Source organism: Ranitomeya imitator, chromosome 1 (assembly GCF_032444005.1).
Source record: "Ranitomeya imitator isolate aRanImi1 chromosome 1, aRanImi1.pri, whole genome shotgun sequence".
Classification (NCBI taxonomy): Eukaryota; Metazoa; Chordata; class Amphibia; order Anura; family Dendrobatidae; genus Ranitomeya; species Ranitomeya imitator.
This window is the reverse complement of record NC_091282.1, coordinates 694,003,029-694,018,186: the sequence shown is the minus strand read 5'-3', so window position 1 is coordinate 694,018,186 and position 15,158 is coordinate 694,003,029. Positions and strand designations below refer to the sequence as shown.

At 45.6% G+C, this 15,158-nt stretch overlaps 1 protein-coding gene across 2 annotated transcripts in view; it reads right to left on the bottom strand.

Annotated features, from left to right (window-relative positions):
• Positions 1-15,158, bottom strand: part of TMEM87A (transmembrane protein 87A) — a 142,286-nt gene that overhangs the window by 93,659 nt on the left and 33,469 nt on the right. For both annotated transcript variants that reach the window (XM_069730597.1, XM_069730605.1), the window contains exon 4: positions 10,435-10,557. In XM_069730597.1, the coding sequence (XP_069586698.1) occupies positions 10,435-10,557 (123 nt within the window). The remainder of the gene's footprint in view (positions 1-10,434; positions 10,558-15,158) is intronic.

Genomic DNA, 15,158 nt, shown 5'->3' with positions numbered 1-15,158 from the left:
AATAAACACAACTTGCAATGGCCTCAGTAGATAACAAATAACTTTGCAGATGCCATCTTCAGGACACAAAAAAGAGAAAGCAAATATCAATCCAGGTACAATACAAGTACAAATGTGTTATAAAACAAAGTTCTGCTTCACAAAGATCACCAAACAGCATGAGTTTGTACAAAAATATCTGACCCTCAGATAACACAGCTGTTTTCTGAGAAAGCTAATACAAAAAAACAAATAACCTCAGATGCCATCTTCAGGACACAATAACTTTTCTGTTTGTGAGAATAAACATTTATGGGGTACGCAAATACAACAACAATTGCTTGACCTAGGTGCTATAAATTGACCTAGGTGTTATGAACCTCTGAACCGCAGTTAACCTAATTTAGATAATGTTCACCATTTAGTTAGTGTTCACCATTTACAAAAACAAATAGACAGCTTTAAGTTCTCCACTATATGAATACACTGCAAATACCCACAGCAGATTCTCTGTTTGGGAAAATAAACATTTAGTTAATGTTCACCATAGTGTTCAGTAGAGACACATATAAACAGCTTTAAGTTCTCCACTATATGAATACACTGTGAATAAAACAAAAGCTTACAGAATCAAACTCGGGGCTACGTATAAAATCTATTATAAAACAAATGAAAAAGGTGTTATAAACCACGTGTAAAATAAATACACGACTAGGCTATAATTATAAACATGTGTTATTCCACAAAATACGGGAATAATATCAAAACTACAACAAATTAAACTATATTAAACTATATCAAAAGGGGAAATCAAACAAGGAGGGACAGCTGGATACCAGCCGTCAGACAAGGGGAGGGGAGGGGTTACACATTTTGATACACTTTGATAGGGGCGGGGCACCTGTCAGATTGAGTTTGACGAGACATGGCTATTATACACTACTGTCACGAAAAAACAATCTCAGAACCGCTAGGATCCATTGAAGCGTTCCTGAGTTATTACCTCATAAAGGGACACTGGTCAGAATTGCAAAAAACGGCAAGGTCTTTAAGGTCAAAATAGGCTGGGTCATGAAGGGGTTAAAGACTAAACTTCAGACAGAAAGGCCCACAAACAAACAGCAACTGAAAACCACCGCAGTGAAGGCCTGGCAGATTATCAAAAAGGAGGAATCACAGCGTCTGGTGATGTCCATGAGTTCAAGACTTCAGGCAGTCATTGCCAACAAAGGGTTTTCAACCAAGTACTAAAAATGAACATTTTATTTAAAATTCTTGAATCTGTCCAATTACTTTCGGTCCCTTTAAAAACAGAGTGGCACATGTTAAGGAGCTGAAACTCCTAAATCCTTCAACCAATTTTAATGTCGATACCCTCAAATGAAAGCTGAAAGTCTGAACTTCAACTGCATCTGAATTGTTTTGTTTAAAATTCATTGTGGTAATGTCTATAACCAAAATTAGAAAAATGTTGTCTCTGTCCAAATATATATGGATTTAACTGTATATCTATATCTATAGTGGCAGTTCAACTCACGTGGCGGTATATTAAGGTAGAAAAATAGGAACACCGTTTCTTTAAATCCTGGGTTGGTATATTATTAAGCAGCATAATTGACATCATAGGTAGACCACAACTATGAGAGTCAAAATAGAGAAAAATCCAGAAAATCACCTTGTCTGATTTGGCAAGATTTATTTTTAAAATTATGGTGGAAAATAAGCATTTGGTCACCTCAATATTTTAGTATGTATGTATGTATGTATGTATGTATGTATGTATGTATATGAAATCAAACTGTCCACTTAGGAAGCAACACTGTTTGACGATCAATTTCACATGCTGTTGTGCAAATGGAATAGACAATGGATGGAAATTATTGGCAATTATCAAGACACACTCAAAGGAGTGGTTCTGCAGGTGGGGACCGCAGACCACATCTCAGTACCAATGCTTTCTGGCTGATGTTTTGGTCACTTTTGAATGTTGGTTGTGCTTTCACACTTGTGGAAGCACGAGACGGACTCTACAACCCACACAAGTGGCTCAGGTAGTGCAGCTCATCCAGGATGGCACATCAATGCGAGCTGTGGCAAGAAGGTTTGCTGTGTCTGTCAGCGTAGTGTCCAGAGGCTGGAGGCGCTACCAGGAGATGTCGAGGGGGCCATAGGAGGGCAACAACCCGGCAGCACGACCGCTACCTCAAGCTTTGTGCAAGGAGGAACAGGAGGAGCACTGCCAGAGCCCTGCAAAATGACCTTCAGCAGGCCACAAATGTGCATTTGTCTGCACAAACTGTTAGAAACCGACTCCATGAGGATGGTCTGAGTGCCCGACGTTCACAGATGGGGGTTGTGCTCACAGCCCAACACCATGCAGGACGCTAGCAAAAATGTGGTAAAACGCATTTTTTTTAATGAGTTTTCCCTGACAATTTTTAAATGCAAAAACATCTGCAACAAATACATAACAAGGGTTGTCCGGCTTTAGGGTACAAGTCTAATTGACTGCAGACTTGTGAGTCCTGAGAAAGCGCACACTGAGCACTGTGAGGCCTCTCCGATGCGAGCGGAAGGCGTGAGAACTCAAGTAGGTGAATGCTTACATTCGGTGAGCGGCCTCCCTTATTGCAAAAGTGCATTTAGCAAGGTTGAATAGTCTAGTCGGAATGTGGCCGAAAATGTGCAAATGGCATACTTGTCGTCACATGACAAAGCTTCCGGCGGCGGAGAATCCTCGTGGCATAAATTTGTTTTTTCTCTAACCTCCTGGTGCCAGAAAATCCTCATAGCATGTAGTCACATAGTGACTGCAGACTTGTAGCCTAGGCTGAACAATCTCTTTAATGTGTGCACAAACCCTTATTGTAATACAAGCTAAGATACAAGAGCTAGGCCATGTTCAGAGTTCAGACAAGCGATTTTTGTGCGCACAATGGACCATACACTTAGGTTGGGGTCACATCAGCGTATATTCTCTCATTAGAGAGAATCAGGTCAATTATGCTGACCAGAGAGTTTTGGATGGAGAGAAGATGGGGGGGGGGGGGGGGTTTCCATCGTCTTTTCCCTTCTGTCAGTCTGTGGAAATCAGACTGCAGTCTGATGTTTTCCATGGACATTGACTTGTATGGCTGAGTGCAATCTGAGAATCAGATCCAAGGCTGGAATGCTGAGATTTTTTCCTAGGAATTGCTCAAAGGAAAGAAAAAACAAAACAAAAACAGTCTATGGGCTGTGCACAATCATGGCCAACATTGGTCATACTAATCATAAATGTCCAAAATTATAGTTTTAGGCACTTGAACAATATATATTTTACACTTCGAACCAAAAATTAGGTCGAAAACCGAAGAGATCCATATAAAAAAAACTAACTATTCATTACAAGTTAAAACAAGTCGCTGCCTGCCATATAATATCCAGTCTCAAATTAGTGTCTACAGTCATGCAAATGTCAGCACTACTTAGTGACTTTACAGGCTATCCCCATTATAAGGGCTCGTGCACATGATTGTTTTCGGTTTGAGTGTGATTGACAAAACATTGGATTGGACTATGACCAATGTTATATTTTAACTTTAAACCAAATGGGTCGAATAATGAAGAGATCCATATAAAAAATATAACTTTATTATAAGTTAAAACATGATAATAAAAAAGCAGAGATGTCATAATAGGGGAATGCTTAGAGGTGGCACTCAGAATAACTAAAATATAATCCGTATACTCACTAATAAATTTGTAATGGTTTCAATATGCCATAAGGAGCAACCAAAAAACAGGGATTTTTGTGTTCTCACGTAAAATCCTTTTCTCTGAGCCACTCATTGGGGGACACAGGACCGTGGGGGACACAGGACCGTGGGTGTATGCTACTGCTACTAGAAGGCTGACACTATGTGATACAAAGAAAGTTAGCTCCTACAGTAGACACCACCCACTGGCTCCAGACAGAACCACTTCAGTGACCAAGCAGTAGGAGATTATATTCATTAACAATAAGTACATCATGTTAAATCAGAAAACAATTATAGCCATCAGGCCAACAGGGTGGGTGCTGTATCCCCGAGTGAGTGGCTCGAAGAAAAGGGTTTTAAGGTGAGTACACAAAAATACCTGTTTCTCCTTTGCCACATTGGGGGACACATGGCCGTGGGACGTCCCAAAGCAGTCCCTGGGTGGGAAATAACAAGCGTAAACTCCCGACGTCCGCTGTCTAAAGACGCGCTACCGCTACCTGCAAAATTCGCTTACCCAGGCCTGCATCTGCTGGTGCCCGAGTATGGACATTGTAATGCTTTGAGAAAGTGTGCAGGCTAGACCAGGTCGCCACTTTGCAAACCGGCTCCACAGACGCTTGATGCCGAATGGCCCATGAAACACACACTGACCGAGTGGAGTGTGCCTTGATAACGGTGGGATAGGCCGACCTCGGACACTGATGGGCTAAACCCTTCCTGTGACCATCAGAAGGCCTGAATAAAGCATCCAACCTTTTGAAGGACGCCATCCTCGATACGTACCTTTTCAGATATCTCACCTCGTCCAGAGCATGAAGAATCCGCTCCACCTTGTAAACTGGAGCTGAACAAGTCGAGGAAAGAACAATGTCCTCGTAACAGTGGAAGGCGATACCACCTTGACAACAAGGGATAGGTACAGCATGAAGACAACCTTGCCTTGATGGAAATAAGGAAAAAAAAAAAAAAAAAAAAACATCTGAAAGGACAGAGCGGCCAGCTCCAAAAATTTGCCTGAATGATGTGACCACCACAAAAAAGGCGACCTTCCATGCCAGTAAGGGTCATCATGAAAGGGATCAAAAGAGTCTTCTGTAAGACTACCAGGAACAGTTAAGGTCCCAAACTTCTAACGGTATGTGATAGGGAAGGACCACATGTGAAACTCCCTGCGTGAAGTCCTTAGTTGCCGTTTTGTTTCAATAAGACCGATAAAGCCAAAACCTGGACTTTCAGCAAGCAGAGCACCCAGCTTGAATTCAGATTGAAGAAAAAACAAAATGGGGAAGGCGTCAGATTCCTGCCCCAAGCAAAAAGCATACTGAAGCGGACTTACAAACACAAGTCGCTGACAACTAGTTATGAAAGTCCCACCTGAGTCAGAACCCAGCATTCAACGGTCAAGTTGAGAATATGGGACCCCTGGGATCTGGTGACAAAGCAGTTCCTGGAGAGCGGTTCTGGAAGATCTGACAATTGCCAGACAAAGGCGATGACGAATGATAATAGTTCTGCAAACAATGCCTGACATGGTCAATTCGGATCGCCCAGAATCACTGGGATCCTTTCCGTGCCTAAAGGCTCTTGAAAGAGGGAAATGGAACTAGAACCACAGAGAATCAGAGCATGCACTGTGATGGCTTTTGGGTCTCGAGATCGAACTATGAGCACGAGAACTTTGGCATTCAGTCTGGACACCATATGATCTACCTCCGGAGATCCCCAGTGAAGGCAGATCTGTTGGAGGACTTCAGGATGGAGATCCCACTCACCTGAAAACATTGATCGGGAGGCTCCCGAGTTGACCAGCGGCTTAGAACAGTGTGGTGACGCTCCCCAGCCCAAAAGACTGGAATCGGTAGTCACTACTAGCCATTAAACCGGAAGAAAGGATCTCACCTGGTTGAGGGAGGATCTCAAGAGTCCACCATCTGAAACCTGACTGACCCGCAAAGACAAGTGGAGCGAAGGGGACTACTTCCATTGCTGCCACCATTTTCCGCTGAATCTTCATAAATTGGATGGAATGAGGGGACGGGGTCCAGGATCATCCTCCGCGGAATTACTCCCCTCCCCTTGGCAGTATCCCCTTCTATAATTTCTGTAGGAAGCTCTATTAAGGGGCTCATAGAAGGGTACATGTAATTCCTATCAGTCTGCTCAGAACTCGTCACTCTGCAAAACCTGCGACCCCAAATACGCTCATGGCTCATCTGGCCAAAGCAACTGAATCCCTCCGTGGATCGCACAGCTCCTGTGAATGAGACAGATGGACCCCCCCTACCAGGGGGCCATCGGCTAGTAAGGGCTGCAGCATTCCAGAAACGTGCAGGCGTTTGGAAAATGCACATGTAGTACGTCTACTGAGCTATCATGGGCCTTGGTATCCGCGAGCACCGCTCCTCGCTTTAGCGAACAGGATTTACTTATTGAAGCAGTCATCCACAATCTGTAGGTTGATGGATGTGAACTCCGGTTCTGCTCCAGATGACGCTGTCCTTCAAAGTACTGTATTCTCTCATAGAACATTTGCCAGTCACCAGGACAGGGAGTGTCTGGATAAGCGATGCATTGCATAGGATGCCATACCTGGGCTGATTTTCAGGGGCGACGGGTCCCTTAAAGGGCACCGATCTCCCCACACCATCAACATTCAAGTGCATTGAGTGGCGCCCCCATATATCCTCTCTTTCGATGTAGATGCCATGCCTGGGCTGTTTTTTAGAGGTTGTGGGTCCCTTAAAGGGCACCGATCTCCTCATACCATCAACAGATGAGCACATGGGGTGTCGCCTCCATGTATCCTTGTTGAGGGAGGATCTAAAGTTACCCTTCACGGTTGACAGTGATTTTCAAATTGATCCACAGGACGTTGCCGGCAATTGAGAATAACCAGACGGAGACGCGTGTCTCTGTTTGGGGGGATCGAGCAGATCTGAGCCCCGTTTGTTGTGTCGCACTTTTCATAATCTTAACAAGTTACACTTGAACCAATCAACATTAGAACACGCTCACAGTTCTTAACCTATAAGAATGCAGGAACAGCTCGTACGTCAAGGTCCCGTAGAACAATACACCCTCAGTGTCATTTTGTTCGGGCAGGAATAATCAAGGTCTCATAACAACTATGAATTTTTACTTAGTAACAAAAATTTATCTCAAAACAGCAAGATGGAGTCGAAAAGCACAAAATGAAGCCTGCTTTAATTATTCTTAGTTTAACCCTTCACATCCTCTTCTGCAGCCAGACCTAATGATGGACAACTAGCCCTGTTAACGCGGGGGCCTGAAATCTGTGGATGTACAGAGGCACTCCTTTTGGCGCCCGAGCAGCCCCCACTGTATCACCACTACTTAGCGAATGATGCAAGGAGGCGGACGGTCCCTTCATCACTTTAACCCTCCACATCCAAAGACAGCAGCAACAGCAAGAGATAATTTATCCTGGCCTGCGCATTCTACCGCCCTGCAGTTTTCTCTGGGTAACCCTTCTACCCTTCATGGGTTGCTAAAGTAATGGGCTTCTGATCGGAGACCTTAACTACTTCGATTCAGCGGAGACAGTAGAGCTGGCCAATCAAATCTCTAGAGCGGGAGACTACATAGTCCACGCATCTTTGGACGCGGCTAGTTGTGCGGCGCTGTCAGCAGCAAATGCCGTTACATTCAGAAGGGCATTGTGACTCAGAGGATGGAAAGCAGACTCTGCATCCAAAAAGCCGCTGACATCAAACTCTTACCAGAGTGGTCGCTTACGTTCCCCACGCAAAAGGACGAGAAAAGTTTGACTGATCCTGGACCTCAAACTTCTAACAAGTTTGTGAAGACCTGCCGTTTTCGGATGAAGTCCCTCCATTCGGTCATTAAGTCAATGGGAAAAGGTGGCGTTACTGGCATCCATTGTCATTCGGGCTGTTGACTGCCACTTCCTAGTTAAGGGTCTGTCCTTCCAGTACTGCGCTGAGTCCGTCTGTATCACTTGCGTTACCCTTCCTCGCCTGGGCTGGCGGAAAAACTTAAAGAAGTCTTCCCCATTCCCAGCCCAAGAGATATCCTTTGGACCCTTACCCTGAGCAGATGAGTCTCAGATCCCGTGCCCATATCTGGGCCCTGATCCTGGGGGCAAGTTCCAGCCCGTCCCCTGCAGACTAGTGCTCAAAACAGGATCTGCAGGCAAGGGGGGGGGGGGGGGGGAAGATTCCGGGTGTACAGTTCCGGAAGCGGAAGAGGGGGGCAGGAAGATGGCCCCCGAAAATACAAAACGCGCATCTCTTCCTAAACGAGAAACCAGGATCGTGGGAGGGGCCGTCGGAACAAGTCATCGTGTGGGCAGCGCCTCTGGGTTTTGGCCTAGCGCAGGCCACAAGCCGGGGACTAAATTTCTCAGCGCCTACCGGAACAGTTACCGGCAATTTTTCGGCGCCACCAGTGCAGGAGCACGGCGGAGTTACCGGCTTGCGGCCTAGCGCGGGCCGAAGCTGGGAACTAAATTACCAGCACACGACCGGAAAAAAGGGCTGCGACGGCTGTAGGGCCCCCCCAACTATCGCCGCCGGGGAGAGAATTCCCGGTCGTAAAAAAGATCCCGAGGATCGCGCTGTAGGAGTCCCCCGGGATCCCAAATTTACCGCTGGAGGGAAGGCAGAGCCGGCACTCTGCTTGCAGGTAAGGGTTGCGATGCAGACGGTGCAGGAACCCTCCATCCATCATCCCCTTTTAGAGGCGAGGTGGAGAGGGACCGTCCAGCTCCTTGCAGCACCGCTGTTCCCTCAGTGGTGGTGCAGCTTGAGCAGCATGGACGCCATAGGTGCCTCTGTGTATCCGAAGAGTTCACTACCCTAGGATTTTACAAGACTGTGTCCGGCTGTAGCCTGGCTCAGAAGGGGGTATATGGAGGCAACACTCCATGTTCCCGTCTGTTGCTGTGCTGGGAGATCGGCGCCCTGAAGGGAACAGTCGCCCCTAGTATAGCTCAGGCATGGCATCCCACGTCGCAGTAGAGGATACGGGAAGGAGACACTCGCCATGCTCGCTTGTTGTTGGTTGGGGGAGATTGGCCCCTTGAAAGGGTCCGTCGCCCCAGTCTTCCTCGTGGAAAAAGGTTTAAAAAGTAAAAGGTTGAAAAATAAAAATGAAATAAAGGTATGGTCTGAATAGCAGACTCCAGTGTGCCTTCTCCTCAGCGTTCCCTCACCCCGACGTGCGTTGTGCCGCCAGCTTCTTCCGGGGGGGGGGGGGGGGGTGAGGGGACGTGGAGGTAACCTCAGTGGAGCCTTTACAGACTGATCGCAATCAGGTAAATTGAGCAAATCACTTTGCACTTTATCACCATGTATTTTTCCACATTCTTCCTGTCAGTACTAACGCCACACAAAGTTAGGTGTTGCAGTCTATTGATTTATTCTCACAAGTGACAAACAGCAATGCATGAGGGCAGCACCTGAGTTTACATATAATACAGCTGTGAGTTTAGGACTTTTATAATTTAACTCTTTGTACCATGTGTCGAGCTAGTGAGTACATTATCTTAAAGATGTATTACCTGTCTTATCCTATTTTTTCGGTTGCTCCTTAAGGCATATTGAAACCATTACAAATTTATTAGTGAGTATACGGAATATATTTTAGTTATTCTGAGTGCCACCTCCAAGCGTCCGCTATTGTGACTTCTCTGCTTTTTTATCATCTTTTAACTTATAATAAATAAAGTTATTTTTTTATATGGATCTCTTCGGTATCCGACCCACTATTTGGTGCAAAGTGTAAAATATAACATTGGTCATAGTCCAATCCAAAGTTTTGTCGATCACACTCAAACCGAAAATACAGTCATGTGCACAAGCCCTTATAATGGGGATAGTCTGTAAAGTCACTAAGTAGCGCTGACAGTTACATGCCCGTGGACACTTATTTGAGACTGGATATTACTGAATATGGCAGGCAGCGACTTGAAGCAGCTGCTAAGCTCAGATATTTCTTTATTAACTGTCCCCACTGTGAAGTATCATGAAGACAGAACAGCCAGACAGAGGCACTGGCTAACTTTTACATATCTGCATTCCTAAATTCCGTTTTGCTCCATCATAGAAGCAAGACAGAGATGCCGGCAAAGTCAGATTAGCATGATGAACTCTTTAAATTGGGTTCATTGAGTTTATGGCATGCTATCTGACCTCAAGGAAAGGCGCTGAGGAGCATATTTTCAGTCAGAGTGTGATCTGACAAAATGATGAATCGCCCAAAGACCAATGTTATTCTATGGTGCTGTGTATATGTCAGATTTTTAACTTGGACAAAATTTGTCAGAAGAAAAAAAAAAAAAATTCTGCACGCTCGAGTTTGATTTGATATTCGGATCACACTCAGCCATGCAAGTCCATGAGTGCATGGAAACCATTTGACTGCACTCGGATGACATCTGACTGCAGTATTATTTTCAAGGACTGAGAAGATGGATAAGAGCGAGACATTTTTTTCTATCTTCTCCTCAACCAAGAGAATCAGATCAAGCTATGACCAGAGTGTCGTTTCCTATCGACCAGCTTCACTTGGATGAGAGGATGCACGGTCGTCTGCACCACAGCAATCTGCACTGCATGATCTGAGCGGAACCCCCAATATAGAAGTGACGAGAACCTTAAAAGAAAGGGTAAAACTAACCAGAAGCTTGGGTACGAAATCTACATTTAGGCTCTGATAATAATCTTCATACCTGAGGTTTGGTTGAATTTTCACAGTAAGAAATTTGCTGTAAGCTCTTTGTATAGGCGCCTGTCCATCCAGGACGTACAGCAAAAGAGGAGCCACCGCTGAGATAACTGAATAAGTTACTTTCCTACAAACGGGGAAAAAAGTATGGAGAAGTACATGAATATATTTACAAGAGCAGGTGGACACGACTGACAGCACTAAAGTATAACACTACAACAGCCCCAAATGCAGGCGGCTCAAGCGCTCCACACTAATCGATGAATATCCATTTACCCCTCCAATTACAGGCAGATGTGTGGGGTCTTAATTTGCACCAAAACCTTTTTCAGGCTCTGATTACATGCCCACTATATTCTCTTTTTTGGATCCGTTTTGGGATAACAAAATGATGCTGCACTGAATCCATCCAAAGGAATATCCAGATTGTCTCCCATTTTACTGCAATTGAGCCACTATCTGCTCTAAGCTGGATCAAAAAACCAGTGTGCATAACTTTTAGTCTGGCCCAGGAAAAGGCCAGGAACTGGATTTGCATACATATTTTTTTTTAATCACTGAAGTCTTATGGGTATCAGATCATAATAGGTGGTGATCGGTCATGTCATCCATTAACAGATCCATTTTTTAGGACTGGATATGGCCAGAACACTAGAGGGGTTCAGAGTTACAACTAGTAAAAACAAAACAAAACAAAAAAGAACAAAAAGTAGATAAGTCAGATCAAGATGGATCTGTTAAAAAACAAACTTTGGTTTTCATTTTGCTTACAGTTTTGTTCTGTTTGTAACAGATCCAGTTATTTCCTGATACTGCACATGTGAACAGAGCCTTAGGGTACCGTCACACAGTGGCATTTTGATCGCTACGACGGCACGATCCGTGACGCTCCAGCATCATAACAATATCGCTCCAGCGTCGTAGACTGCTGTCACACTTTGCAATGTACGACGCTGGAGCGATAATTTCATGACGTATGTGCGATGTAGAAGCTGTTGGTTACTATGCGCACATCGTATACAATATCGTGCACACCTTTGTTACACCATGCGATCATGCCGCCACAGCGGGACACTAGACGACGAAAGAAAGTTTCAAACGATCTGCTACGACGTATGATTCTCAGCGGGGTCCCTGATCGCAGGAGCGTGTCAGACACTGCGAGATCGTAACTATATCGCTGGAACGTCACGAATCGTGCCGTTGTAGCGATCAAAATGCCACTGTGTGACGGTACCCTTATATGATGTGCATCACATTTAAAGGGAAACTGGTTTGGCCTTAAAAACTATGCCCATTATCTTTAACCCCTTCGCGACATGCGCCGTACTAGTACTCCTCTGCAGGAGGTGCATTTGTGCCCAGAGCAGTACTAGTACGGCGCCGCTATCACCGCGGCCTGACACTGGGCGCCGCGGCAATCGCGTGCAGGTGTCAGCTGTATGTGACAGCTGACACCCTGTAGCAATACCCATGATCGGTGCTAGCACCGATGGTGGGCATTTAACCCCTCTGATGCCGCTGTCAGTAGTGACAGCGGCATAGAGAAGCATCGCGCAGGGAAGGGGGCATTTTGTGCGCTTCCCTCAGAACAATGCGAGCGATCGCGTTGTTCTGATGTTCTCATTGGAGACCCCAGCACCAAGATGGCCGCAGGGTCCTTCAGGGTCCTGTAGGGAGGTGGCTTGTCAGCGCCTGCTGAGAGCAGGCACTGGCATGCCTCCTTCCCTGGCTGTCAGATCGCTGATCTGATACTCAGCAGTGTCAAGTATCAGATCAGCGATCTGACATTATATAGTGATGTCCCATCCTGGGATAACGTAAAAAAGTTTTAAAAAAATATAATGAGCAAAAATATATATTTTTTAAAATCCCCAAAGAAAAAAAATAAAATATTTTACCAATAAATACGTTTATGTAAACAAAAAAAAAATAGAAGTACAAATATTTGGTATTGCCACGTCCATAACGACCTGCTCTATAGCACTGTCCCCTAGTTTACCCCTTCAGTGAGCACCATATAAAAAAATAAAAAAATTAAAAAAAAAGAGGCAAAAAATGCTGTATCATTATAGCGCCGAACAAAAAGTGCTATAAAAAGTGTTAAAAAAGACAGATGTATCTAAATACGGTACTGCTGAAAAAGTCATCTTGTCCCGCTAATACAAGCCGCTATACTGCTCCATCAGCAGAAAATAAAAAAAAGTTATAGCTCTCAGAATAAAGTAATGGAAAAATTATTTTTTTTCTATAAAATAGTTTTTATTATGTAAAAGCGCCAAAACATTAAAAAAGATATAAAGTGGGTATCGCTGTAATCGTACTGACCTGAACAATAAAGCGGTCTTACCAGCTTTACCACATGCAGAAAGGTACCGCATATACTCGAGTATAAGCCGACCCGAGTATAAGCCGAGACCCCTAACTTTGCTACAAAAAACTGGGATATTTGCCCCATATAATGCTGCACATGGCCCCATACAGATATTTGCCCCATATAATGCTGCACATGGCCCCATACAGATATTTGCCCCATATAATGCTGCACATGGCCCCATACAGATATTTGCCCCATATAATGCTGCACATGGCCCCATAAGATGCTCCATACAGACATTTGCCCCATATGCTGTTGCTGCGATTAAAAAAAAAAAAAAAAGACATACTCACCTCTCAGGCCCCCTGACTTGATATATTCACCTGCTCCGCATTCCACAGACGGGTGCCGCTGTTTCTTCCGTGTCCTCTGCACTGACTGTTCAGACAGAGGGCGGCGTGCACAGTAATCATGTCACCGCGCCCCTCTGACCTGAGCGTTACTGCAGAGGACCGGGAAGACGCAGCAGCACCGACAGTGGAACGTGGAGCAGGTGAATATCGCGCAATGCATTATACTCACCTGCTCCTGGTGCGGTGTCCCTGGTTCTCCGGCGCCAGCAGCTTCTTCCTGTATTGAGCGGTCACATGGTACGGCTCATTACAGTAATGAATATGCGGCTCCACCCCTATGGGAGAGGAGTGGGGTCCATATTCATTACTGTAATGAGCGGTACCATGTGACCGCTCAATACAGGATGAAGCTACCGGCGCCGTAGAACCAGGGACACCGCACCAGGAGAAGGTGAGTATGATTGGACAGCTGCCGCTCCCCCTCCCCTACCAACCCCTGGGTATGACTCGAATAAGCCGAGGGGGGCAATTTCAGCCTAAAAAAATGAGCTGAAAGTCTCGGCTTATACTCAAGTATATAAAGAAGAAGAAAAAAGAAGCAATTCCTGAATTGTTGTTTTTTGTTCTGTAATAGAAAACAATCAAACAATGTCATGTGACCGAAAATAGTACCAATAAATACTTCAGCTCGTCCAGCAAAAAACAAGACCTCACATGACTGTCGGCCGAAATAACAGGATTTTTTGTTGCTTAGAGTAAAATCTGTTTCTCGGAGCCTTTATTGGGGGACACAAGAACCATGGGGTGTATGCTGCTGCCACTAGGAGGCTGACACTATGCACAAAAAAAAGTTAGCTCCTCCTCCACAGTGTACACCCCACCGACTGGCATTATGAGCTTCAGTTAGTGAGAAAGCAGTAGGAGAAAAACAATAAGGTTGAAATAACAACCACAAACATGAGAACTGTAAACATGAGAACAGTTACAGAACACAGAACAACAAACTGAATAACATGGGATAGTGCTGTGTCCCCCAATGAAGGCTCTGAGAAACAGATTTTACGGTAAGCAACCAAAAATCCTGTTTTCTCTATCGCCTCATTGGGGGACACAGGAACCATGGGACGTCCCAAAGCAGTCCCTGGGGTGGGAAAAACAGACTTCCATCAGGGGCAGGGGACTCACCACTGCCGCCTGCACGATCCTTCTGCCTAGGATGGCGTCCGCCAAAGCGTAGGTATAGACCTTGTAAAATTTGGCGAACATGTAGATGGAAGACCAGGTGGCCGCTTTGCAAAGCTGTGGAAGCCCTGTGGTGCACCGCCCAGGAGGCACCGACTGCCCGGGTAGAGTGAGCCTTAATCCCGGGAGAGGGCACTCTGTTATTGACCCGGTAAGCCTCCCAAATTGCCATTCTGATCCAGAGAGCAATAGTCACCTTGGAGGCCGACAGGCCTCTACGCGTGCCATCAGGAATGACGAAAAGAGAATCCGTCTTCCGGAAAGCGGCCATTCTAGCCAGGTAGACCTTCACCGCCCTGACGAGGTCCAGCTTGTTCAAGGATCACTCCAGATGAGTCGGAGCTGGACAAAAGGAAGGTAGAAAGATGTCCTCGTTGAGGTGGAAGGAGGAAACCACCTTAGGAAAGAAGGCGGAGGCCTCAGGTCCACCTTATCCTGGTGGATAACCAAGAAAGGAGGTCGTCAAGAAAGGGCCGCCATCTCGGAAACGCGCCGGATAGAGGTGATGGTCACAAGAAAGGCGACCTTCCAGGATAGAACTGACAGGGAAACCTCCCTGGCAGGCTCAAAGGGGTACCGCTCAGAACCTCCAGCACAAGATTCAAATCCCATGAATCCACGGGAGCCCTGTACGGAGGGACAGCATGGGCTACTCCCTGAAGGAAGGTCTTGACTTGTGGCCGAGAAGATAGCGTCCTCTGAAAAAGGATGGAGAGCGCAGAAACCTGGCCCTTTAGGGAACTAAGAGCGAGGCCCGAATCCAGTCCTGCCTGAAGGAAGGCCAAAATGGAAGGAAGGGAAAAAGGACCTAGGTGA